Source organism: Pogona vitticeps, chromosome 1 (assembly GCF_051106095.1).
Source record: "Pogona vitticeps strain Pit_001003342236 chromosome 1, PviZW2.1, whole genome shotgun sequence".
Taxonomy (NCBI): Eukaryota; Metazoa; Chordata; class Lepidosauria; order Squamata; family Agamidae; genus Pogona; species Pogona vitticeps.
Window position 1 is genome coordinate 160,288,197 of NC_135783.1, and position 26,341 is coordinate 160,314,537.

Sequence of the window (26,341 nt, forward strand, 5' to 3'; positions counted from 1 at the left end):
TGACATACGAACAGAGGAACAGTCCTAAGTTTATATACAGTAAGTGTGTGTGGTTCTTTTCCTCCTTTCTCTTTTTATTTTATTTTTATTTTCTTCTTTCCATTATGCAATAACAGGATACCATCTCATCAGGTTTGTTTTATTTTGAGCAGAGATGCCATTTCCTGAAGCCATCAAGCATCCTCTCCTGCTCTAAATTGTTTTTTTTTTCCTTTAGGAATGTCAAGTATACTACCTATAATTTTGCTCATAAAAATGTTTTCTTTTTATAAAAGAAAGACAGTAACAAAAATATCAAATTGAATTTACTCTTCAATGTATTCATGAAGGATTTCACGGCCGGGATCTAATGGTGGTTGTGGGTCAAAGAGCCCGAAAAACCCACAACAACCATTACTCTTCAATGCTTCTAATCTGTTACAAATAGTTCTCTAAGCACCCGACCTTTCAGGAATCTAGCATTTCTTAGTTTTTGTCAGTTTATGAAGAGACAGCAAAAATCTAAATCTGAAAACAGAATACAGTACAATAACCAGAGAGTGGTTTGTATGGACATCTTTTCTTCTCCCTGGTTCCTATTCTTCTCTCAAAACCACTACAGGTTTTTGAAAGGAATAAAAGAACTTCACCTAAGAGGAGGCATGAGCTTGTCTTTATAGGTGAAGGACTGTATTTGTATTCTTTTGTTTGTTTGTTTTAAAATAAAAAACAGAAAGAGAAAATACATTGTTGTGGGACTATACAGTATTCCACCTGTTTCTCATCACCAAACAAACTCTGGTAGCATTTAAACAGGAAACAAAATACAGTGGTACCTCGCTAGATGATGATAATCCGTTCCACTGAAATCGCTGTTTAGCGAAATCATTGTCTAGTGAAAAGCATTTCCCTATTGGAATACATTGAAACTGTTTAATGCGTTCCAATGGGGAAGAATCGTCATTGTCTAGCGAAGATCGGCCCTGGGAAAACCACTTTGTGAACCGCCGATCTGCTGTTTAAATAGCTGTCTTGCGAAGCTTAGGTCCCGAAAACACCCGTTTTGCAAGCGCGGAGGGAGCTGTCAAAATCGTCGTCTAGCAAAAATCAGTTTGCGAAGCAGGGACTAAACAATGTCCAGCGAAATTCCCACATAGAAATCACTGTTTTGCGAATCGCTATAGCGATCGCAAAAAGTCAATGTCTAGCGAAAAAACTGTCATGCGCGGCAACTGACTAGTGAGGCACCACTGTACTTTCTTTACAAGGTTGGGACGCAATAATAAAGTAACTAAGCTAGCAGACTGAAAGCATTAATTTTTTCTGTTATGCCTGAAACTTAATTTCATCTTTGCCTAAACTTTACACCAATTGCTTTCTTTGCATTACACCACACCAGACTCCCTCCAACCTCTCTCAATGCCTAAAAATTCATTATCCTCTCAAAAATCTAACTATGATTCAGACTCTGTCTCACCTGCTTTAACCCTCCTAACACAGCATTCCTAAGGCTGTGACAGGCTGAGTGGAAAAGACGGCAGACACTACTGCTGCCCATTGCATGGATGAAAGCATAAGCATGATAGCAAACCAAAGTCATTTGGTGCTCTGAATGTAGTCAAAGGAATCCACAGTGTTAGGCAAACAAAGCAAGCACTCATTTTCAGAAAAAGAGTTAAGGAAAAAAAGTGGAACAAGGTACAATGGCTGAAACCCACTGGTAAATTGCAGCTAGAGTAATCCCATTGAACTACTGGAGACAGTGAGTCAACTCCTCTGTAAGTTCCATTTACTACTGGATTTCCGCTACTGAATACTAATTCAGTCTCATTTTCTAAGTTAGGAGAGAAAGTGTGTGTGTGTACCCCCATCTCTAGTGGCAACACAATCTTATGTTCTGTTGCTTCATTCACACACATTGTCCTCAACACTGCATACCATACTTTCTGAGTAAATGGACTTGTCCATGAAAGCTCACGTTAAAATACAGCAGTTACTCTTTAAGGTACCACAATGTTTTTGTCTTCTTTGTTTTTATTTTGTTTTTGCCTGATATGCTAGCACAGACAGACATCGTTACCACTTCTAAAATGATAACTATGAAAGGCTGATCAGATTTAGCTGAACGGATTTTGAAGAGTTCAGCAACAAGAATGTGTTCATATGTAGTACTTTCAAAATCATAAACACTAGAGGTATATGACATTCAGATATTAGTTTTTCATTAAATGTATAAAATGCACACTTCAGACAGGACAACGAACAATAAAAATTAAAGCTATTAAACCCGACAAAAACACCAGAGTAAAAATACCACACTATATAATAACATTTCAGAGAGCGTGTTAAAATTATAGAATAACAGAATATTAAACACTGAGCAAGACTAACAACTAGATGGACCAAAAATAATCAGTAGTGCCCTTCTAAATCAAACTACAGAAGAAGCCAATTCCACTTTCTAGGGCCGGAGTTCACTAAACAAGGTACTACTTCTACAAAAAAGTTCTCTCTTAACTGCTCACTCACCTCATCTAACTCTAAATACTATAAATCCACATAGAAGGCGGTGATCCTCCAGATACTCTTGTCCTGTTTTGGTTTTTTTTAGGATTCAGTAGGTCAAAACCAGCATTTTGTACTGAGCCTGGAAGCATCCTGGGTGCCAATACAGTTTTTCCTAGACTATGATAATACAGCCTGCAAAGCATGCCCCTGGTAAAAGTCTACAGTAGTTGCCAAACTCTGCATTACTTTCTGAGTCCTTTATTGAAGCCTCAAAGAATGTGGTTACAGTAACTTAAACACAAGGCATTTCCACCATGAATTGCTGTGCCCAGATTTCCTCTTCAGAAGAAAAGGTGCAGCTGATGCTCTGTAAGCAGCTAAGCAAAGCCACTCCCAACGGCCACTGCCACCTGATGTTCTAAGACAGTGATTCCTAAGCCGGGTTACACGTACCCCTAGGGCAGTAATGGTGAACCTTTTTGAGCCCGAGTGGCCAAACTGCAACACAAAATCAACATATCTGTATTTCAAAGTGCCAATAGTGCAATTAAAACCCAAATGCTGAGGTTTTAGTTTAGAAAAAACAACTGCTCCTGCACTGCAAGGATTAAATGCTTGGGTCCCCCCCCCCATGGGTGGTATTAACAAATAAATACTTACTGGTCCTCCAATCCCCTATTAGGCTAGACCAGTTACGGTCCCCACTGCATCCCTCCACACAGTCAGAACCCCATATCCGTGGGGGATTAGTTACAAGCCCCCCACAGATGTTGAAAACTGTGGATAATAGTGAACACTATAATAATAACTAGCATGGTAAGAGAGCAAAATCCAAGAATATGCATTTTCACCTATATCACCCAGAACTGGCCAACCAAGGGAGCCAGAGACCATGCTATGTGTTCTTCAACAATAACAATACCTCGTATGGTCTCACGCTCCCTGTAGTGGCCAGTTTGGGTAAAGACATTGTGAAAATGCCTATTTCTAGTTTTTTCTTTCTTTCTTTCTTTTAGTGGTTTTCAAAATTACAGACTACGGATAAGTGAAACGGTGGATACTGATCCAGCAGATACAGGGGTCCTACTGTATGTCCAGCCTGAGAGAAACTGATGTCTACCCAACTGTTTGCAGTACTTTTGGAGCAATGTGCTCAATGCTGAAAGGGAGACAGAAAGGAAGCACTTTCTATTTAGAGACATTTTAATTGGAATCCTATTGGCACTTGCATAAGATATGAGTAACTTGCCATGCAGCCTGATTGATGAAGTACTGGGGTACATCCTGGTTGCATGAATCAGGCACATGGCCAGGCAAGTGACCCATATACTCCTTTCAATTAACCAGGGCACGTTACTCAAATCTTATGCAAACACCAGTATACAAGCACCTACGTATAATAGGTGCCAGGCATCCATAACCAAAGACCACCTAAGGCTAATCATGGTACCAGCAATGGAGAATGTGACTTAGTTCAGAGGCTGGCAGCAAGTCTGTCATGAAGGAAGTTGCAGGTTCTGTCCCTAACAGCCATGCTTCAAAAGGTGCTGGAAAAAGGAAGTTACAGGAACAAATATCCCACTAAAAACAGTAAACAAAAGCAATACCAAAACGCGTTCAAAGCAATAAGGCACAACAATCCATTCAAGATCCCAACCAAGGCAGCCAGTCCATAAGGGAAAGCTTGCCTGAAGAGGAACGTCTTTGCCGGCTTGTGGAAGGGCAGCAAAGATGGGGCAAATCTGCCTTCCAGTGGGAGGGAGTACCAAAGGCTGGGTCCTTGAAACACAACTGCATCTTTGATAGTGCAGGGATGGTATTAAAATACTGGTATGTGTTTCAAACACTTAGGGTTTTCTCTTAACGGGCTCCTTATAATATCTTTTTCATGGCAAGGGCAAGAAAAGTGTCCAAAAAGAGGCAAAAAAACAAAAACAAAAAACAAAATCGAAAGGGGTCAAAGGCTGTATTATATGACTGTGCCCATCCTTATCCATTTATTACTTTATTTTTCCCCCTAGCTCAGGGCATAGGAAAGTTCCTTTTGCTGCAAACGCTGGAAGATAACTTTTTGGAGTACCAGCCTAGAATCCTGTCAGAAGGCTAGCATGGGGAGATGTAACAATCACGGGGATTGGTGATAGGGGATACATTTATAGGCCACTAATAAATTTTTTTTAAAAAAATCATGCAAAATGCAAGCTTTTGTGGGGGAATCACATGTTCAGAGGGACTGTTGACATCATCTTCAGGATTCAGCCAATCCCGAGGGTGCTGCTGCTGCCTTGGGAACCCAACCCCTTTTTTCCTGGGTCTTTGTGACCTCACAGGGGCCCCACCTCTCTGCTGGCAGATAAAAGGGGCTTCCTGGGCAGGGCAGGAGACCAGAAGGGAGGTCAGTGGCTAGAGGGCAGTCCAGCAGAGAGAGTGGCTACAGGGGACCCAGCCCTTCTGCCCAAGGCCTCTCGTAAAAGCAGGTGAACTTACTAGGTGGGCTTGCGAGTTAACAGCTCGAGGCTGGCGGAGATCCGTGGCTTCAAGCTGGCTGATGGACCAGGGGGGAGTCAGTGGACGTTGGCAGAGAGAAGCTGGTGGAATCTCCCTGTGGAAGCTGGCTGAGGCCGCAAGGCGGAGCCCAGGAGAGGTTGGCGGATGAAGCAGGGGAACATTACCCTCCTGAAACCAGCTGGTGGAAGATTGGTGGCTATCGGTGGATAGAAGCCCAGGTGTGTGTGTGAATGGCTGGTAGAGTGAAGGTGTGAGGTGTGTGTGTGTGTGTGTGTGTGTGTGTGTGTGTGTGTGTGTGTGTGTGTCAGGGGGTTGGCAGCTGGTGTGTGTGTGTGAACGTGTGTGTGAATGGGCTGGCTGGCGTTCCATGGGGATGTCGCCAGGGTGTATGTGTGACCCAAGTATTCCGGAGCTGGCAGAGGCTGGCTTCAGAAGCAGAGTGGAAGAGATGAAAGGGTGGATATTCCTGGTGGAAGCCAGTGGATGTTGGCAGGCGGAACTTTGGGATGAATTTGCCAGAACATTGGTTGGTGGATACGCCTGGGTTGAAGCCGGTTGACTGCAGTGGATGAACTCACCCCTTAGTTGTTTTTCTCTCTTCTCTTGTAGGGCCCGAAGCTTCCTCTTCCTTAGGGGGATGCCAGGGACTAGAAGGCGGGTGTCCTGCTGGAGCTGAACCAGGCCGTTGTCTCCGCTGAGGATACCCGTTTAGCCTCTTTTCCAAAACCAATAAAAGAATTTTTCCAGAATGGTTTTGAAGTGTTGTCTCGTTTGTTAGGGGCTGTCACAGGATTATCTTCCCCATCCCCTCATTATATCTGGGGCCCAATGCCTAGGGTGGGTCTTTGTGAAGTCATGGTGTGGGGCCTTGTGATGTCACAGGAATTGGGAACATAATATTTCTCCATGAATATGTGAGGGAGTGAGCTCGGCATTGTGGGTTCTGTGTCTGAGCTCCTAAGCAAGTATATTAAGTGTCGTGTTGGAAAGACACAGGAAGCCAGTGAGCCCTGGTGCCATTTGGAGAGGATTGGAGTTGGGTACCCAAACACTATGGCCGCCCCATAACAATAAACGAGACTTGCTCCTTCCCTTCCACCACTGCTCCTCATATTTGTTTGCCTGGCCTGGAGATTCAGGGGAGCCTAGCCATTTCCTGGCACAGCAGTTCATTCTCTGAGACCTGGAAAGCCTCATCTTCATCATCAACACCATAAGCACTCCATGGACAGCTCCTTGCAGGGTACAAGTGGGGAGAAATGCCACTTCAATCCAACCTCTCACGCCAGTGCCACAACCAGGGAAATGGAGATGGACAATGATTTGGAGATGGGCATACATTAAAATTCATGTGGATCCGTGCCATTGATAGATGGCAAAAATACACTGGTACTGCAAATTCTGCTGCTTGAGGGCAGTGACTGCCTCTGAGCGCCTAGGGGGTGAACCAGGACATTTAGGTTAATGGGGAAAAAAACTGAACAGCTGAAAAATGCACATATATCAACAATGTAAGACAAGATACAAGTCAAAAGTTGTGAAATTAACTGAAGGAAATTAACTGAAATTAATTGAGTGGTGCAGTGGGTTTTCTTCAGTACTTAACCTTGAGAAAAGCCCCATTATCTCGCTTTGTAATTTTGGCAAATGGTGGGGAATCCTTTCCTAAATAATGTGTTGTGAATGCGCCAGTGTAGTGCATGTGCATGGCGGCATGCCTTTCACAGACTCAGCTTTCTCTCTTCTCCACTTCACAATCATTGAAGTGCTGTCACTCCAGCACCAGTGTATATATAAGCAGTATATATATAAGCAGGCACCTCAGTCTTGTGAACAGTGTTCAATAAATAAGTTCTTTCAGGTCTTCTGTGATGTATTTACTTGAAATAATATTATCTTTTTCGTTTTGAATATATATGTGTGTCTGTCTGTCTGTGCTCTGTCTGTTCATCTTATAATTCCACCTTTTTTTAAATCCTTATTGGGCTATCTAATATGAAGGGTACAATTTATGGAAATGGACTGCAAAGAGGTATGCAGGACAGGATACAAGAGTGCACCCCCCCCTTTCAAGCTGCACACCTGATTTCTCTAAAGCTCCACCTCAAATGTTAGATTAAATTGTACACTGCTCAGGAATGCATTCATCTTATTTGGACTGAGCTTCCATTTATTCATCCACATCCAACTCCTCATTATAGCCAGGCTGTGATTTATGACCTGAATCTCTTTGGTGGCACTTGATGAAGACAATTAGAGCCAAGTGCCATCCCTACAGATCCATTCCCTATCTCCAAATGACCATCTGTCATAACTTCATACAGATATTAAAGGATACAAAGGATATGTAAGACATTGAGGAACCTCAGAAAACAAAGATCGGGGGGGGGGGTTCAATTGTAGCACAACACCACCTTTTAAGAAAACTCAGTCAAACAGGACCAGAAACCCCACAGAACAGTACCCCGTTTCATATCAGCCAGACATTGCCATAGTTGTTGTATCAAATGCTGTTGAGAGATCCAGCAGAACCAGCAAGAACCTACTTCCACATATATTATAAAGTAGTAGACCACAGAATTGAAGGTACATTCCTTAGAAAGTTTATTGTGCAATGTAAAAGGATACCTTGTTGAAGGACCGACATCTCAGCATGCCCCTGATCAAGTAAGACACCTACATCCCATGGGTTCTTGTATGGAGGACTAAATGGTGCCTCCTCTGCAGCCATTAATGAAAGCAATTTCTCCTTGAGATAACAAGTCACAGCACGTCATTCCCTCAGCCCACATTCAATTGCATGAGCTAAATATGTAACTAGCTAAGTGTCTGTGATGTCCAATGCGCATTAAATACCGTATTTTTCGCACCATAAGATGCACTTTTTTCCCACAAAACAGGGGGTTGGAAAGCCTGTGCGTCTTATGGAGCGAAGAAAACAGATTATATTTTCCTGTTTTCTTCTCCTAAAAAATTGGTGCGTCTTATAAAAAGGTGCGTCTTATGGAGCGAAAAATACGGTACATTTTACACTTAGAAAACCAGAAATAAAAAATCACAGAAGCTGTGTGCTCCAGGGAAATAAATATTGTTAAATTCACAAGACATACAACTCTACAATATTGTAGGTCATCTAAAAGAACACTCAAGAGCAAACTGACAAATATAAAAACTACTGCTGACTATATTAAATTGAAAGCCACTATTAACACATAATCTGTACAGTGGGTTTCCTTTGCACTCTCACGCCTCGAAGTGCCTGTACCTCATTAGAATTCAGCACCGATCAGTTGGCAGCATTTAAAGATCCAGAGTAATAACAAACAGTGGCAGATTGCCTTTAAGAACTATTATTATAAAGTTATGATGACAGCAGAATAGCAGCTGTCCACAAACAGCACACCTGTTTGCTATAATTATCTCATTTTGGTAAGGATTTATGTACCTCACTGTTGTATTTTAATAGCACTAATACATTTAAAAACAGAGAGAAGTATTTATGTTTGTGTTAATAAAAATAATATTTTTCCTTCCTAATAGAACTGGTGTTCAAAAAAACACACACAATGCTACACATAAAGATAACTAGCTGAGGAATAAAAACATGCTGTACAACAAAAAAACTTTCAAATAGTTTAATTTTTTAAAAAAAATAATAATGGCAAGTTGCAATCTTAAAGACACCTATTGGGAAGGAAGTGTTAACGAACTCAGTGGGACCTGTTACTAAGTAAATACATAATGGCTGTGAAAGTATTAAAGCTGAAAACATACCTACTTATCTGGACGTAAGACCCACAGAACATAATGCGGCTTAGTTTGAGTAGTCATGTACGTATAGGATTGTGTGATTAATCTTATGACCTTATTAATAAACCACTCCAACGTACCGTCTACTTTTCAGCCCCGCTGGGCAAGGCTCCACCTTTTTCTCGCACGTGACCTCTCCCCTGCGTGCACACATTGGGTTCCATTGCGACCGGAACCAAAGGGGCTGCACGGAGGAAGAGAACAAATTGCACAGAGGGATGTAGAGTCATGTGCGCCTTAGAGGGAACCTTGAACCTGTCACAGTTAAAATCATCCTCAACATTTAAAAAACAATATTCTAAAGGAGTAGCTGTCTTTGTTTTCATAAGTAATACGACTGTGAATTGCTGCAGCAAGTTGCACATTTTGTCCAGCTATATATGTCTGCCTATTTGCACCCTGACTTCATATCCAATCCTGCCATGTCTTACTTCCTTTGTTATGCTATCTACATTCTCTCATCCAAGTATGTTCCTCCCCTATTTCCCATGCAGCAGTGTTTTTGAACTTTCTGAAACCATCACAAAAAGGTATTCACTTTCAGAACTTGAGCAAGCACAGCGAATTGCTAGATACAGTCATACAAATACAGCTACAGTACTGTACTGCTGTGGCCTTAAACTATGCATTGGGACACTTGCTTGTGTGCAGACACACAAAGAGCATCCCACGGTCCCTGAGCATGCCCAGTCTTTCCTTATTGAGTTGTTTGAGGCATTTCTAAGCCAAGGGGAATAAAAGGACTCACCCTACCTTGGTAGTGCTCACTGGGAGCTCTCCCAGGTGCTGCAGTGCCCAGCCCCCCCCCCCCGCGCCGCTTTGCCCCACTTGCAGGTTTCGGCAACTGTCTAGAATGCAACAACTGTAATTTTAAATTCAGAACTATATAGCAAAACCAGCATGTGACTGGATCCAAACATGGACATACTGAAAGGAGACACACTGGAATCAACAGAACTTGCATTACCACATGTGTATTGTAAATGTTTGCATGAATCAGAAAACAACACTACAAGAGTAATGATACAAAAAAGAATGGCTTTCTACACAAAACTAACATAGTAGGAAAGCCTACAGAGTTATTTATTTTTAGATGATATATTGTTTTCATTTGAACCCCTCAAATATATATGTTAAATCTACAAAGATGAGGCCTTGTGACTAAATTTGCATTATTAAGGCATATTTCTAGTTCTGTCAGTAACATGGCCACTGCAAGTAAATAAAAAATGGCTGGAATCCAGTTGGTTTATCTTATGCCATATAAAGCAGATCATGTCACCAACCAATGAGTGGGGTATTTAACTTAAATTAACAGAAAGCTTCCTATTCCCCACTTCACGTTCTAAAGCTCCCAAGGAATCCCTTTTATCCTGGGGAACCCTGGCAGAGGCTTTAACAGGCAGAAAATCACTCCTGGATTGCCAACAGTTGTCTTAATTCCAGCAGCAGCAATATGGCCATGATTTTTGGCTATTAACAGCTCTCCCCAAACCCTGAGTCTCCCAAAGGCTTCCCCAAGGTAAAAAAAAAGAGCTATAGGGAGCTTCAGAACATGAAAGAGAAGGGTGAATAGGAAGCCCCCCATTAATATACCGGGGGGGGGGGGGAGAGAGAGAGGGAGAAGCAATCTTCCTTCAAGTAATTAAACAGTGTAATAAAAACAATTGCCTTTTGGGAGAGATGCAGCCAGTGCCAGATCATTAGTAGGTAAACTTGCCCCTAAACTTTGCCCACTTTTGTTCTAATAATGTTCTGGCATTATGAAATAATAAATAAAATGGAAATAAATAACTAAGAAATTGACATAAGTAACAAATAACACCAAACAACTAGAAACACTTAATACATAAATGCTAAAAAATAAATAAGACAAGTAATATTATATTAATTTCTTTTAGGTGATATGCTAATCCATTGGAGGGACAATGCGTTGGGGGGGGGAAAGAATGACAGACACTATGATCTGATGCACTGGCAAGTCTCTTCAGTAACACAGTCTTACATCCCATAGTGACTTCTCATTTAGAATGGTATTTATCTAGTGATGAATCAAAGAAACAAATGTTATGTGGAGCCCTGGGCTCCAATCAAACATATGTTTACAGAAGCTTAAGCGAATGAGACGCAAGTTCAACTGGTCTATACTTGCATAATTATCTGCTGAGTGTATAGCATGTATTTCACTGAATCATGTGAAAGAAGTGGTGGCACCAAAAGGGAATACAACTATAATAATTCATCACGGAAGTCAGGAATTACTTTACTTGCAGTCAAAAAAAAAAAAAAAAGAAAGAAAAAAAGGAAAAGCCAACCCAAAATGCTGTTTTTACAGGATTCTTTTATTCAGTTCAATTTGCACTCTGGGACTTTTTCCCATCCTTACATTCTTCCCCTCTCAATTTTCATTCTTTCCAGGGGTGGGTATGTCTAACACTGGCTAGTCTATATCGGCATGTCCAACGCTGACTCATCTGTGACTGTAACACATAGTATGACAACAGCAGCATGTAACATAAATCATATTGAAGTAGACTGCCTGAAGGGATGTGATGTACAACAGAACTTTTAGTAAGACCCTCCAGATGTTCCTGGGCTACAATTCCCATCCACCCTAGCCAGCAGAGACAATATCTTTTGTGCCATCAAACTGGAACCAACTTATGGTGACCCTAATAGAGCTTTCAAAGTAAGTGAAATCTTTAAAGAGTGGTTTTACTAGTTCCACTCCCCTAGTGAGCTGCTATGGCTGAGCCCTGTTCTCCAGTCTACCACTCTATCCACTACACCACACCAGGAATCCTGGCAGAGGCAAACGTGAAGGATAAATGGAGTTGTACCCAGCAGTATCTGGAAGCCCACAAGTAGCCTGCCCCTAATCATAATGAATGCTTATAACACTTTATACTGTAATAAGAGATCTCCACTGAGAGCAATATTTTCCAACACGAACACAGTATTTTGTAGCCTTTCAGTACAATTTCGGCCAGTCAGTGGCAGAAACAAATTCCCTGTGTTATTTTCAAAAAGTTTATAATGATGTCCAACAGGTAATCCTAAAGCACACAACAAATACATAAATTAGGACACAATTCTAGTGTGTTTTGACACCCAGGTACATGTCTATAAATGAGCTGTGCATACAGGGCAAAAAAGCTAATTGTCTAAGTCTACACAGTCATTCTCCATTGTACTCCAAATGAAGCCCTGCATTCCTCCTCCTCCTCCTCCTGCCCCCTGCCTGGAGTGGCCAGCCGAGCACCACAGCAGGATGCGTAAGTGGACAGTAAGGTCCCAGGGACCAGATCCTTGCTAGGTCCAGATGTGCAGGGATATTCATATACGAATGCAAATATCCTCATCTCTAGTCTACACCCCTTGCAGCTAATTGCAAACTGTTTGCGCTACATTAGTACAATGTAATGAACAAAAGCATATGCATTCCAATTGCCCATTTTCCAAAACTGCAATCATGCAGAACCACTTATGGCAGTGGTGTGGCTGTCAGTAAAGTCACTCATTGAAGAATAATCCTCCATAAACATACCTCTGTTATAAATATAATGATTCAGACCTGAAGGCAAACGAACTTTAAAAAGTTCACAGGAGGAAATTGTCCAATTGCCACCTCCACTGCCCCCTCCCATAGAACAATTGGAGAAAGTGTCTGGGAAATCAAGAATCACTTTTGGAGGGACAATGCTTTGGGGAAAAAAGAATGACAGACACTATGACCTGATGCACTGGCAAGTCTCTTCAGTAACACAGTCTTACATCCCATAGTGACTTCTCATTTAGAATGGCATTTATTTATTATTTATTTAAAGTAATTTTAACCCATCTTTCTCCTTAAAAAGGACCCAAGGTGTCTTACAATAACTGAAAGACAGCATTTAAATTAGTAACAATGAGTATACAATACTAAAAAAAAAACCCAATGAACACAATACCAAAAACATAAGCAACACCAAAACCCATTCAGTGCAGTAAGATACAACAGTCCTTTTTAGAAACCCCACTCGACAGCCATTCACTTAGGGAAAACTTGCCTGAAGAGAAAGGTCTTCCCCTGCTTGAGAAAGGACAGCGAAGATGGAGCCAGTCTCTCTGTGGGAGGGAGTTCCAGAGTTTGGGAGCAACTACAGAGGAAGCCCTCTCCTGTGTCCCCCATCAAGCACACCTTTGAAGGTGGCAGGGCCAAAAGGAAGGCTTCTCCTGATGATCTTAACACTTGGCCATGCTCATAAAAGGAGATGCAGTCCTTGAAATATCTTGAGCCCAAGCCATTCAGCACTTTACAGGTTAGAACTATCATATGTGGATGACACCTTCACAATTTGGAACCACAGTGAAGAAAAACTGGAAGAATTTCTCAACCATCTCAACAGCATCAACCCAAATATACAACTCACCATGGAAAGAGAAACAGAGGGCCAACTCCCTTTCTTAGATGTCATGGTCATACACAAAACTGATCTCCTATTGGGATACAAGGTGTACAGAAAACCCACCCACAGAGACAGACCAGTACCTACACAAAAACATCACCCACAACAAAAAAAGAGGCATAATCAAAACACTGATAGACCGTGCAAATCGGAACTGTGAAACTCAATTTCTCAGCACCAAACTCAACCATCTGAATTGGGCCCTACAGGCAAAGGGCTACTCCAAAAATGGAATCACAAGAGCCATCAAACCAAGAAAACAACACCAAACTGAAGAAGAAAAACAGCCACCCACAAATAAAGTATTTCTGCCATACATCAAAGGGGTCACAGACCGCATGGGGAAACTTTTGAAAAAAACACAACCTACAAACAGTATTCAGGCCCACCACAAAAATACAACAAATGTTACAGTCAGCAAAGGACAAAAGGGACCCCTCTCACCACTGCAGGAGTATACTAGATACCTTGCAGTTGTGGCCAGGTATATATTGGAACCACAAAATGCAGCATCCACACCAGAATCAAAGAACATGAGAGATACTACAGACTAAAACAACTAGAAAAATCGGCAGTAGCTGAACATGCCCTAAAACAAGCTGGACATGAAATTCTGCTTCAGAATACTGAAGTACTGGACAATACCAGCAATCATTATGTTAGATTGTACAGGGAAACCATTGATATCCACAAACACCAGCAGAGCTTCAACAGAAAAGAAGTCTAAAACTCAACAAAACCTGGCTCCCAGCACTGGAAAATACAGTCTGCAAAAAAGTCAACGAACTCTACCCAGCCACAAGGACCGGGGATCATTGCACACAAAAGACCAGCTAACGACACCCATCAGTCACAGTGACAGATCATCTTTCCCCCTTATCACAACAATACACCCGAAACAAAAACATGCTGATCACCATACTCACCCAATCTCCTGAAAAGGACAAAAGCTGATCCCAACAGCTATAAACACTCAACTATCCAAAAAATTGCAACAGAGCACACAGTTCTGACTCCTGTCCTCTGAAGATGCCAGCCACAGAGACTGGCGAAATGTTAGGAACAAAAAACCTTAAGAATATGGCCAAACAGCCTGGAAAAACCCACAACAACCATTGGATCCCAGCCGTGAAAGCCTTCGAGAATACATTAGAAACACCACTTTGAATTCTTCCTGGAAAGGAATCAGCAGTCACTGGAGCAGCTGCAACTGGGGTGGTGGTGGTTTATGTGATTCCTGTGTCTAGCCCCAGTCAGTAATCTGGCTGCTGCATTTTGAACCCACTGAAGTTTCCTGACACCATCCATAGACAATCCCATGTAGAGTGTGTTACAATAATCCAGCTGCGATGTAACTAAGGCATGTATCATTGTGGCCAAATCAGGCCTCTCCAGGAACAGGTGTAATGCGTGCACTATTTTTAACTGTGCAAATGTACTCCTGGCCACTGCCAAAACCTGAGCATCCATCTCAGAAGTACCCATGGGATGTGCACCAGTTTTCAGGGGGAGTGTAACCCCATCCAGCACAGGCTGTGTCCCTATTCCTTGATCTGCCTTTTGGCTGATCGGGAGCACCTCTGTCTTTTCTGGATTAAGTTTCAGTTTATTCACCGTCATCCAGTTCATTACTGACATTACACCATGATCTAGAGCTGAAACGGGTTCCTCAGATTTAGATGGCAAGGACAGAATTGGGTGTAATCTGCATAGTGATGACAGCAAACCCCAAAACTCTGGACTATCTTTGGTAGAATGTAGTATACTGAGCCCATTCAGATGGCTACTCAGACCTGGCCTCCTTTATAATTATTCTGTATTAATTTCCAATTTATGACAATTGCCTTGAAGGCCTGTTGAGCAAGCAGAGAGATGCAACAGTTATATCTTGGCAAGTAGCAAGTTCTCCTTAAATATATACAAGTTTCAGATCTGGAGTAAAATAACATAGAACTCACTGACTGTAATCTGATACCTCAGGTTTAATATTCATGCTACGCTAGCAAGTTGGTATGGAATAGGAAACAGATGCCTGAAGCTTTGCATATATATATAGTCATATAACAGAACCTAAACAATGACAGAATTAATATGGTCTGTAACCAATATATAGGAAATCTATATATTTATCCCTCCTGCACAAATAGTGCAAAAATCTGCTCTTCTATCTTTGGTGAAGGCCTCTGATTACACGGCACATGCTGCCATGCATTTATGATCGAGTAATTTCCAGGCCCTGCAGAAGGCACTGCTGCAGGCAAGATCAAAGTGTTTCTTAAAAAAAGTTTTGAAACAAGTTGCATATTTATTCTTTCAAAAAGAGTTTTGAAACAAATAGCTGTATTAGTCTGTTTCAGCACGGATAAGAAAAATAAAAGAAAAATAAAAGCAGAATTGTGGCACTTTATAAATTTAAACAAATTCACTTCAGTGTGAGCTTCTATGGGTCAGAGGAAATGGCATGTCACCTATTGTTTGAAGAACTGGGTTGTAATCCATTATTAATCCATGAAAGCACACATTAAAATAAATATTAGACTTTTGTTTTTACATTTGGTATACTTTCCGCCAAAAGAAAAGCAATTAGAATTCTTTCTACTATTTTTGAGAATGCCACGTGTTGACATTCTCCAGCATCCAGATGTGAAACACTTATGGAAAAAAAAGAAAGAGAAAGCAAATATGATTAATAAGAAATGTTTTTTAAAAATGCTTTCATTCTGCAAATGCACATGGGTGTCAATTTAAAAAACTCAGGGATCACCGTCATTGAAATTATTTGATAATGTGATATGATGGGGGTGGGGATGATCTGGAATTCACAAGTCTTCTGCTCTCCTACACAGCGTACTGGGAAAATGCTACAGATTACGCAAAGCCTAAAATGAAAACATTCCAACTCAGATGCATATCATGTGCTTGCCAGTATCTTGGCAAAATGGGGTGAATTAAGAAAGTAACGCCCACTTGACAAGGAATTTCCTTGCTTCCTGGCATGGCTTAGTAGATGTATAGTCTACTTGTATGTGGGAGAAATATAGTAGAGCCATCTGATGAGCTGAGTACAGTACATAAAGTGCTCAAACATGTGTTCAGAACAGATTTCATGAAAACAAAGACCGATCCCTATCAAAATTCAAATATTACATTCATGAATAGAAAAATCATGATGCGTTAGCATAGAAGGTTCTAAGCCAAGGCCAATGTCAGCTGCTACAAGAAGATGCAGTCGTGCATTTTTCATCAGAGGCACAAACACCATTTCTTCAACAACCAGAAACTATACAAGGAAAACAAGCACCAAGTTGAGAACTGAACCCATTTTCCTACACAGAAGCCTCGTCTCCACAGAACTGATGGGTTGCTTGGTTATGCTCTCACAATAACATTTAGAGCCATGCTCCTGTGAGTTCCCCCACCGTGCCCTTAAGGCAATGTTTACAATTACTCTCCTGTGTTTCGACAGCTTGTAGCACAAGCATAAATTCATAATTGTCGTAACAGCCCCTGCCCCCCATTAATAAGTCTGTGGAAAATCTGACTCTTCGCCAGTCCCTCCATGGACATTTAAGACTTAACTGTCAACTTTTCATTCTCCAAAATGTGGCAAAGGAGCCAACCATCAAAATGCAACAATTTAATTATTATTTTTAGCTGAACCTGCCCAGGTCAAAATCTCACAGCTAATCATTCTTCCTGTTCCCACCACTACACTGATTTTCACTGCTTGTTAAATACCTGCCAGGCAGGGCTATTTAAACCCAAAACTATGGCAGCTGTAAGGAGGGTCAAAATGAGCAGAACCCTCTTTTGCTGGCACTTGCACTGCCCTCATGCTGCCTGATCCCAGATCTGGTTGCACAACTGGATCTGCCAGCACATCTGCTCTGCTGTATGAGAAAAGCCACAAAGGGGATGGAGAAGGGAAGGAATGGGGCAGATGACGAGCCATGCCTGATCCAAACCCTTCTGAGCTCAGGTTCAAAGGCATTAGGTTGGTCCAAAATCCCGCCCAAGGTCGGGAGAAATTCTCCCTAGGTCGGGAGAATTTGGATTCAGCATAACTTCATCCAGTTTAGTGTCAGTGTATTATTTGTCCATTGCCATCACATATAGCGAAACCCAAGTTAAGTTGCTGTGGTATTAATTCTAGACTTCAAATAGTTTTGTTTCTAACTGCTCATCATATGTCCCTCCCCACAAGTTTTTAGGCAACTACACTTCTGAATTGCAAGATAGCTCTATGGTTTAGGTATCTGGCTGCAGAGCCACAGATTGGGCCTTCTTGCCAAGGGTTGGAGCCAATGACCCATAGAGTCCCTTCTAGCTCTGCAGTTCAGAGATGGGTCATTATTTCATTATTACTTTCCAGAAAGAAGGCTATTAAGATTTACCCAAGACACCTACACCCTGGCACAAGTAAGTAGCATATAAACAATAAAAATGTCCCTGCCAAGCCAGGAGACCATGAAAAGACAACAAAGAGAAAGAAAAGAGAAAGGTGTTCAAAGCACAGCTTTTGCTAATGGACACCAATCCTTGATTTATGGATATTTTATTTATAATTCCTATATATGGGTAATCAATTCTTGATATCCACCCACATTTCTGGAGCATGGTAAACTGAAGCAATTTGCCCTGTTCTGTAAAAAATATACTGACTAGTACCAGTTCACTAGATTTTTCAGTACAAAGCATACAGATCAGATACAATTTGCAACCACCTCAAATTGGTTCTGGATTCAATAAGCCTGTCACACATAGGTCTGGCCAAAGACATTTTACGAAAAAGGGCAAGTTGCCCTTCTTGCCATGCCTATGGAAAAGCTGACTGGACAACTCTTACTTTAATGTTAATAATCCTCCTCTGCATCAGAGGACAGCAGACAAACATAAAACACTAGTGACTGGATAGGTCTGTCCTCTGACATCCTGTAGCTGCTGTCCCCCGCCCCCATCCCACCCAGCATCTAATGCAGTTTTACTACATTTACAGAATCAGACCTACAAAGAGAATAATTTAGGCCTGAGCTGTAAACAAATTCCCATATAATCACAGAAATCAAGAATCCATTACAATTCATTCATAAATAATGGCCAAAATCCTATCCTTAATATAATAAACTGCACTAGAGTAGACCCACTGAATCAGTGATGTAAAGAGTCAACTCCTCCATAAGTTCTATTGATTTGAATTCTCTTACTATGCTAAAGTAAGTTACAACTAGAGTAAGCCCTATTGAATTAATAGAACATATGAAGGACGTGACTCACTAAATCCCCATTGATTCTAGTGCTATTTACTATGCTAAGCAACAGGATTTTGGCCAATGGATTGATATTTTCCCACAGGACTATATGATACTGTCAGCAAAAAAGAAAGGGATGGGGAATCTGTTTAAGCTTTGTTATTTACGTAGTGCAAAGAGAAGTGAAGGGCTCTGTTGTCAGACAAGAGTAGGATTCATGACACCACCCATTGGCCAGGCAACAGATCTGTGATTCAATGGCTACAGTATTACAATTGCTAACAAAAAACAAAATGAGAGAGAAACAACAACAACAAAAAACCATCGGATCTTGTAACATGAAGTCTCAACTCTGGTACAGCTATAACGTCTGAGAAACTGGATTCTAAAGAGCTTTGGAGAAGCAAATATTTATTCAAGAAGAATCTCTAGGTTAAACTTGAAAACAGACAGGATAATTGTCCAGTTATAAAGGCCAATATTATACTCAGGTAGTGCTTAGAACATAAGGGATGTGGCGGCACTGCAGGTTAAACCGCAGAAGCCTCTGTGCTGCAAGGTCAGAAGACCAGCAGCCATAAGATCGAATCCACGCAATGGAGTGAACTCCCGCCGCTTGTCCCAGGTCCTGCCAACCTAGCAGTTCGAAAGCATGTAAAAATGCAAGTAGATAAGAAGTTACATCACAGTGGGAAGGTAACGGCATTCCGTGTCTAGTCGCGCTGGCCACGTGACCACAGAAACTGTCTTCGGACAAACGCTGGCTCTACGGCTTGGAGACGGGGATGAGCACCCCGCACTAGAGTCGGACACGACTGGACAAAATGTCAAGGGGAACCTTTACCTTTACTGCTTAGCACAACATCCCAATAGCTCATTACATGGGGTGATGCCACTTGCACAAGTGGTCTTATGGAAATCCTCATTTGTGTAAATGCAATATTTGCACAAAAGCAACACTTGCACACGTGCTATGATCCTGAGTTACTACACTGCTCAGACTTTCTGCTCAGCTGAAGTTTAGCAGGACACCAGCCAAAATCTTGTTCTGACATAGTAATGCCATGTAGACAATTTTAGGTACCCCAAAAGAAAAAGAATTTGAGAGAATAGCAATTTTAATTGTTATTAGAAACTAACATTTTTGATGGCCCTAAAACTGAGATGAAAATTTATTTATTTATTTATTTATTTATTTATTTATTGGACTTATATACCGCCCCATAGCGCTACAAGCACTCTACAGGCGGTTCACAATTTTTAATTATACAGGCTACACATTGCCCCCCCCCAGCAAGCTGGGTACTCATTTTACCGACCTCGGAAGGATGGAAGGCTGAGTCAACCTTGAGCCGGCTACCTGGGATTTGAACCCCAGGTCGTGAGCACAGTTTTAGCTGCAGTACAGCGTTTTAACCACTGCGCCACAAGGCTCCCTTTTGCAAGACAATAAATGGTTTTGCTACAGGACAAATGAAACTCTACTGAAAGGCGATCCATTTAAACAGAAAACACTGTCAAGATGCAGAATATTTATTTATTTATTTATTTATTTATTTATTTATTTATTTATTTATTTATTTATTTGATATACTGCCCATCTGACAGCCAAGGCCACTCAAAGTACATCAACAGCAGTCTCCCATTAACACTTTACTGTCTAAAGTCAGCATTATACTTCTCAAAAATAACTGAAACAAAGTATATTCGAGAGCAGTGTAAACATATGGGGCTTCACTCCTAATGAAGGAAAACATCTTTAATAAACAACATTTTTATATAAACACCTAAGATTTTACATGCAGGAATGAAAGAGCTGAGAATGAAAATGTATAAATCTTTAAGGAATACAGTCACCTCACTGCCATCACTGTTTCACAAAAAAATCATTTTTTCAAAAGCCCATTTTCTTCCCAAGTCTACTTTAATACTTCATTGTTGGCCATTTTAACATATGAATGGTCTATTATTCCTCTGAAAAGGCATTGTATTGTTGGAATGCTGGAATCCCAGTCTATTAAAATAAGATCATGCTTACTGGCTTTTTAATCAACAGGACACTTAACGTTACACTTAATGTTGGACTTAAGGACAGACATTCTAATCAGGATTGTTAACTGCCATTTCATGTAAAAAGATTTGCCACTCTAAAGGCAGAATACCAAAGACAATTTTTTTTTCAGATTTTGCTGCCACATGGAGCAATTTTGCAGCCTTCCACAAATGAACCAAAGTAGAAGTTAACTCAGAAAATCAAAAAGAAGTGGACTTGTGCACAAAAGCCCACATTAAAATATTGCAGTTAGTCTTTAAGGTGCTACTATGTTTTTGTCTTCTTTATTTTTTTTTTTTTTTTTTTTTGCCTTAGAAGATCCAAGTTGTTCTCTGACATACCAAAATAGCCATCAACACGTTGGAAGCAAAGAAGGTGCTTTATTGCCAAAATATGGTCATCTGTGGTTTTGTATTGTTATTTGTGGAAGCAAATGTTTATAATTTTAGCTTCAATGCAGATGGAACTTTTTTTATTTTAGGAGTGCTTCCTACTCATTATGAAAATGGATGAAATTCAAGACAGCATTTACATTAGTAACACAATCCTTCACAAGCCAGTACATCTTGGAATCAGGAAGCTTAGGCATACAAGCATCTTCAAAGGACCAGGCTGCACATTTTCTTTATATATAACAACGCTGCCACCAATATAGTAGAATTTTATGCAAACATTTACTGAAACAATGGAAAGAGACACTGAATCATCTGTGGTAATGAGAGTTCAGCCATACACCAAACACAGATTTAGGGCAGAACAGAGACGTCCAAATGTGTTCTCCTCTTTCAACTTTAACATCAGACAACATGAGTGGCTGCAACCAAAGTGACACTAACTAGAACACTGGTTCTTAACCTTTGTTACTCAGATATTTTTGGACTGCAACTCCCAGAAGCCTTTACCATCAGCTCTGCTGGCTGGGGTTTCTGGGAGTTGCAGTTCAAAAACACCTGAGTAACAAAGGTTAAGAACCACTGAACTAGAAGAATGTGACATGTATCACTGCACCTATACCAATTCCACAACAAAACAAAACAAAAAACCCTATCAAAATAAAGAGCTCGCTAATGATGATATTCTCCCTACATGATATTCTATAAAATATTCTTCACCATTTTTCTCAATACAGAGTTTAGAAGCCAGCTGAGCAGCTGAAATTTAGCCAAACTTCGTTTCCCTACAAAAGCAGGTCCTGGGGTTCACTTTGGAGGACTGGTGTTGCTTTATTAAACTGGCAGTGGAGAGCTAGAAATGGGCAGGTAGATCCTTGCATCCACCTGTACCCAACAAACACATACAGATGAAAATAAAAAAAAGTCTTCTTTATTTCTTTCAGCTAGTTTGACATCCTTTTTTTGTGTGTTACCAGGTAATCCACCGAGCAGTTAAAGTATAAATAAGAGATTCTCCTACTGCTTTTTAAAAATTTCTCACAGTTCTGCTAGGGGCACAGGATTCTTCTGGGGCAAGGTGACAACCCTACACCAAGGAAGGAACACTTCACCATAAAGACACTGAAATAACTACAGTAAATGACAGCCTTGGTAAAGTTTTGAATTTCATTGTGTAGGAATTTAGCAAGTAGCCCCCTGATCTTAAGCAGTTATTCCTCCCAAGTCATCTGTAATCAGAACATTCTAATGTTATAAAACTGATATGCCACCATTTAGCTATGTGTTTTAAAAAATAAAATAAAACCAACAACAAGACAGAGCTGCAGATTTGATAGTTCCCAGTTCTGATCTCACAACTGCCATGAAGCAGGGGGGAGGGGCTGCTAAACCAGCTAGTGTCTCTTGGTCTTACTCTCTTGATCCTATACAGTACTAGAATAAAAAAAAACCTTACAGAGATATTTTCTGTAGTTACTGTGAAATAATGCACTGAAATGGCTTTAACAAACTAAACTGCTACATAAATACTGATTATAATTAAATACCCTGCACAGGTGACAAATCTGATAGCAAAAATAAGAAAACACGGTTCTCTTCTCTCCGTTTCAATATCTGTTTCTGATAAGTGTCAAGTATTTACTTTTTAATACTGCAGAACAGAAAACAAAGAAAACATTTTGAGATACATTTTTCAAAACCTTGTTCTCACTACACACTTTTGATTTGTTTCTGTGATGAGAACTACAATACATAAGCTTACTAACTCTGAAAGCAGACTTTGCAGAAGTTGAAGATACACGTCTGGGACAGGCCCGTACAACTGATTACTCAGGACAGTCCAGGCAATTTAAACTATGTCCCATTAGGTTACTGCTACAAGAAATTCTTGCCTGACTAAGCAAATAACTTGAGATAATTCCCAAGGCTGAGTCTTGACTGCTCCCATTCCAGAGCTGAAAGGGGAAATGAAATTTTTTTTTTTAGACAAAAGCAAAAGTCAGACATACACAGAGTGAAATAAATCACACTGTCAGCCTTGAGAAGAACAGCATATATTCCTCTGGCATGGACTCTCCAACAGGTTGTGTGGCTGCCAGAGAACCTGATGTGATGACATCATGAAGACTTCTACCAAAACAAACCAAAACAAGAGCAGCAGCAGCAGCAAAACCCACCCAGTTGCAAGAAGGCTAGACAACTCTGATAAACAGGGGGCTCAGGCCTGTTGAACAACTAAATATTTATTCAGAAAGAACCAGGACCAGTACTAGGCAAAGCAATGAAAAGGGGAGAGCTACAGCTGTCTTTTGTCCCATTTGGAGAAGAGACGAAGCAGTCCTATCAGCTGAAGATGCAAAGGCTCTCAGTTCAACAGCAGCTCAGGGCTCGTTCAGAAAGGCACCCGTCCTGCTGCTTGATGTGCTGCAGAGGCAGGTTGATTTACTTTTTTTCTGGTGACCAAATGATGAAATAGAGGGCCCCAACCCACACCTTTCTGGGCCCCTGTCAGGGGCTTCTACTCTTTTGGTGCAGGGTGCTATGCTCTAGACGTATGTACCCAGCATGTGTAATCCCTGGGAACAGACTAAAAATCAATCCTTGCCCTGAGACTGCTAAAATAACTTTGGCCACCATCCAATTTGCAAATACGTAGGATTAAGATCATACAAGTGAGTGTGACTTACTTGTGAGTAAACACCAAATGCAGCCCAACCCAGCCCTTCACCTCTTCAAGTAAAAGAAATATACACCTATATTCCTCCTATATTCTTCTCACCAATTCTGCCCTTCCTCCTGCATCTCTGAGCGGAAACGTCCTTCACTTTGGAGAACAGGAGCCTGATGGACCCATTTACTGGAAGTGAAGCTCATCTCATTGGCGAATATCACTAAGTCAAAGTCTGCCACACCACCCACCTCCAATTGTTTAACAATGAAAATGTGCAAGAACCAGATCCATTGCATGTTTACTCTGAATTAAAGTCACACATGGGACAAATCCTCCTCTGCCAGTCCAGGATATTAGCCTGTAGCTCTCAGAAGAGAATAAGGAGAGATCAGGGAGAGCTTCTTTTGACAACTGCCAAGCAATCCCAGGAGCTTTATCTGTTGCCAGAGAGGAGGAGAGACCCCATTTCAACATGAGCATTGTGCCAAATGGCATATTACTCCTCCCATTGACCTTAAGCGACCCTATTTCAGACCACACCAAAAAGGCCAGTGTGGCTACTCCTGCATTTAAACAGATAATGCTACTTACCACTTCTTGGTGCATTCAACCATCAGCTCCTGATAAGAGGCCACAAATTGGAATTTTGATGCATGTTTTCCAACCCGTTGCAGCCTTTTCCATACTGAAGCCATGACGATGAAGAGTTAAAACACCTGGAGGTTCAGTTAAGAGTATGAAATCTGATGCTGAGCGAGACGTGATCTTATGGTTTGTTTGTGTTAAGTGATCTACATACAAGTCTGACAAAAGCAGTGAATAAGGAAAAGGCTGAAATGATGCTCAGGATGCATGGGCTGTATTGCCCTTCCCTAGGATAAATTCCATTTTAAGTGAGTGGCACACTACTGGCTGATTACAATATGATCCATGACGATGATGAGAGACCACAACTGTAATGAAGTTCCCTTATGGAGTCCTTGTTCTTTTTCATGAGCTCAAGAAAGGTCCAGACTGAAACTGGAAAAAAAAAACAACAGAACTAGAATGAGGCCATGGCTAGCATGACATGTCAGAATATCATTAGTGTGGGTAGTTTTCTGCCCAACATTTGTGAATACACAACCAATACTGTACACATATACAACTCTTCCTAAATCCTTAAGAGAGGGGGGGGAACGCAGCAGCAATTCCAAGAATGCAAGCCACAAGTCTGACTGGAAATAAACCAATCACCTCTTTTATCTACACCATCATCATCCAAAATAACCTCTGTGCCTCAACAAGACAGGCCAGGGGCCGTCTTCCAATGTCTCTTGGAGCTAGTGCTATACTGACGAACCCACAGAGAGAAAGTACCTACTTTTGTCTCCATGCAGATGACAAAAAGGTGTGACAGTTGTTTCTCCCCACCCTGCTTCCCTTCTAGGGAAAGTGGCTGTGCCTAACGGAACAGTGTACTGTATAGGGAGTGCCGTCTTTATATCCAGCGTTTAGGCTCAGGACGCCAGAGGTGGGGGGGAAGGCAGAGGGCACTTCCTGAGCTTCAGCTGCTCAGGAGGAGGAGAGGCTTTTCCCCTCCATCACATGGGAAAGAGTTCCATTACCAGGGAATATACACAGGCGGGCACTTTCTTTCCAGGTGTGTGTGTGTGTGTGTGTGTGTGTGTGTGTGTGTGTGTGTGTGTGTGTGTGTGTGTGTGTGTGTGTGTGTGTGTGTGTGTGTGTGTGTGTGTGTGTGTGTGTGTGTGTGTGTGTGTGTGTGTGTGTTGAGAACTGGGGGTGGGTTGGGTTGCCTTCGCATTCTGGCTCCCGGTGAGCAAAAGAGAAGGAAATCGCACGAGTCTTGAAGTGGAAAGGAGACCTCGTCGGGCGCGGGGGGGGGCTGGCTTCCCTCCCCCTTGGAAGATCTCCTCTCGGGCTACGAGAGGGCATCCCCCGCTTTCAGGGACGCCTCGCCTTCATTGTTTCTGTGCCCATCAGGCTTAATATTTTGTTCTTCCACATATACACGCGCGCGTCCGCGCACCTTCCCCACTCCTCTGAAAAGGGGTCTGTTACTCATTAGCCACCCCGAATATTCAGCACGGCTCTGGGCAGGTCCAGAGTCCCAAATCATTCCGACCCTGGGAGGGGGCTGGGAGGGGAAAGGAGTCTCCAGACTGACATAAGGATAGAGCCCGGGCTAATTTCTGGGGGAGGACAAAACAACGTGGGGGGGGGGACGTTGGGAGGCGAGGAGCTCCTGGACGTCTCTGTCTCTCTCTCTCTTTGCCGCCACCTTCTCTTTCGCTCTCTCTCTCTCTTACCTTCCTTCTCCTGGATCCACACCTTTAATCCCAGGGAAGCTCGGCCGGCGGCGGGTGCGGGTGCTGGGGCTGCTGTCACACACACACAGAGAGACACACACACCAGCCAGTATACTAGAGCTGCCCATTTACAGCCCTGCTAGCGCCCGCCAGCAGCTGATCCGCTCCAGTGACTCCAGGAGCCCCCATTGCACAGCGGTGAGCCTTAAACCCAGGCGGGAGGCTCCGCTCCCGAGCCTGGCGCAATCAAGGCGGCGGCGGCAGCAGCAGCAGCACCGCCGATCACCCCAAAGGGACGGACGCCGCAGCAGCAGCAGCAGAAGCAGCGGCTCGCATTCCACAGACGCCGACGCCGCCACCTTCCTGCGGCCAGAGGTGCGCGCCTCACACCAACTTCGCCCAGCAGCGCAACCG

General features: G+C 42.0%; 1 protein-coding gene across 4 annotated transcripts in view; it reads right to left on the minus strand.

The window, feature by feature from the left end:
- The window catches only part of EHBP1 (EH domain binding protein 1), a 339,919-nt gene extending 313,806 nt beyond the window's left edge, over nucleotides 1-26,113 (minus strand). For 2 of the 4 annotated variants that reach the window (XM_020790594.3, XM_020790589.3), the window contains exons 1-2: nucleotides 25,928-26,113; nucleotides 24,210-24,638 (exon numbers count right to left, since the gene is read on the minus strand). In XM_020790594.3, coding sequence (XP_020646253.3) covers nucleotides 24,210-24,313 — 104 coding nt within the window. In that variant the 5' untranslated portion in view covers nucleotides 24,314-24,638; nucleotides 25,928-26,113. The remainder of the gene's footprint in view (nucleotides 1-24,209; nucleotides 24,639-25,927) is intronic. The other 2 variants (XM_020790595.3, XM_020790593.3) reach the window with 1 other exon arrangement.
- Nucleotides 26,114-26,341: the final 228 nt, after the last annotated feature.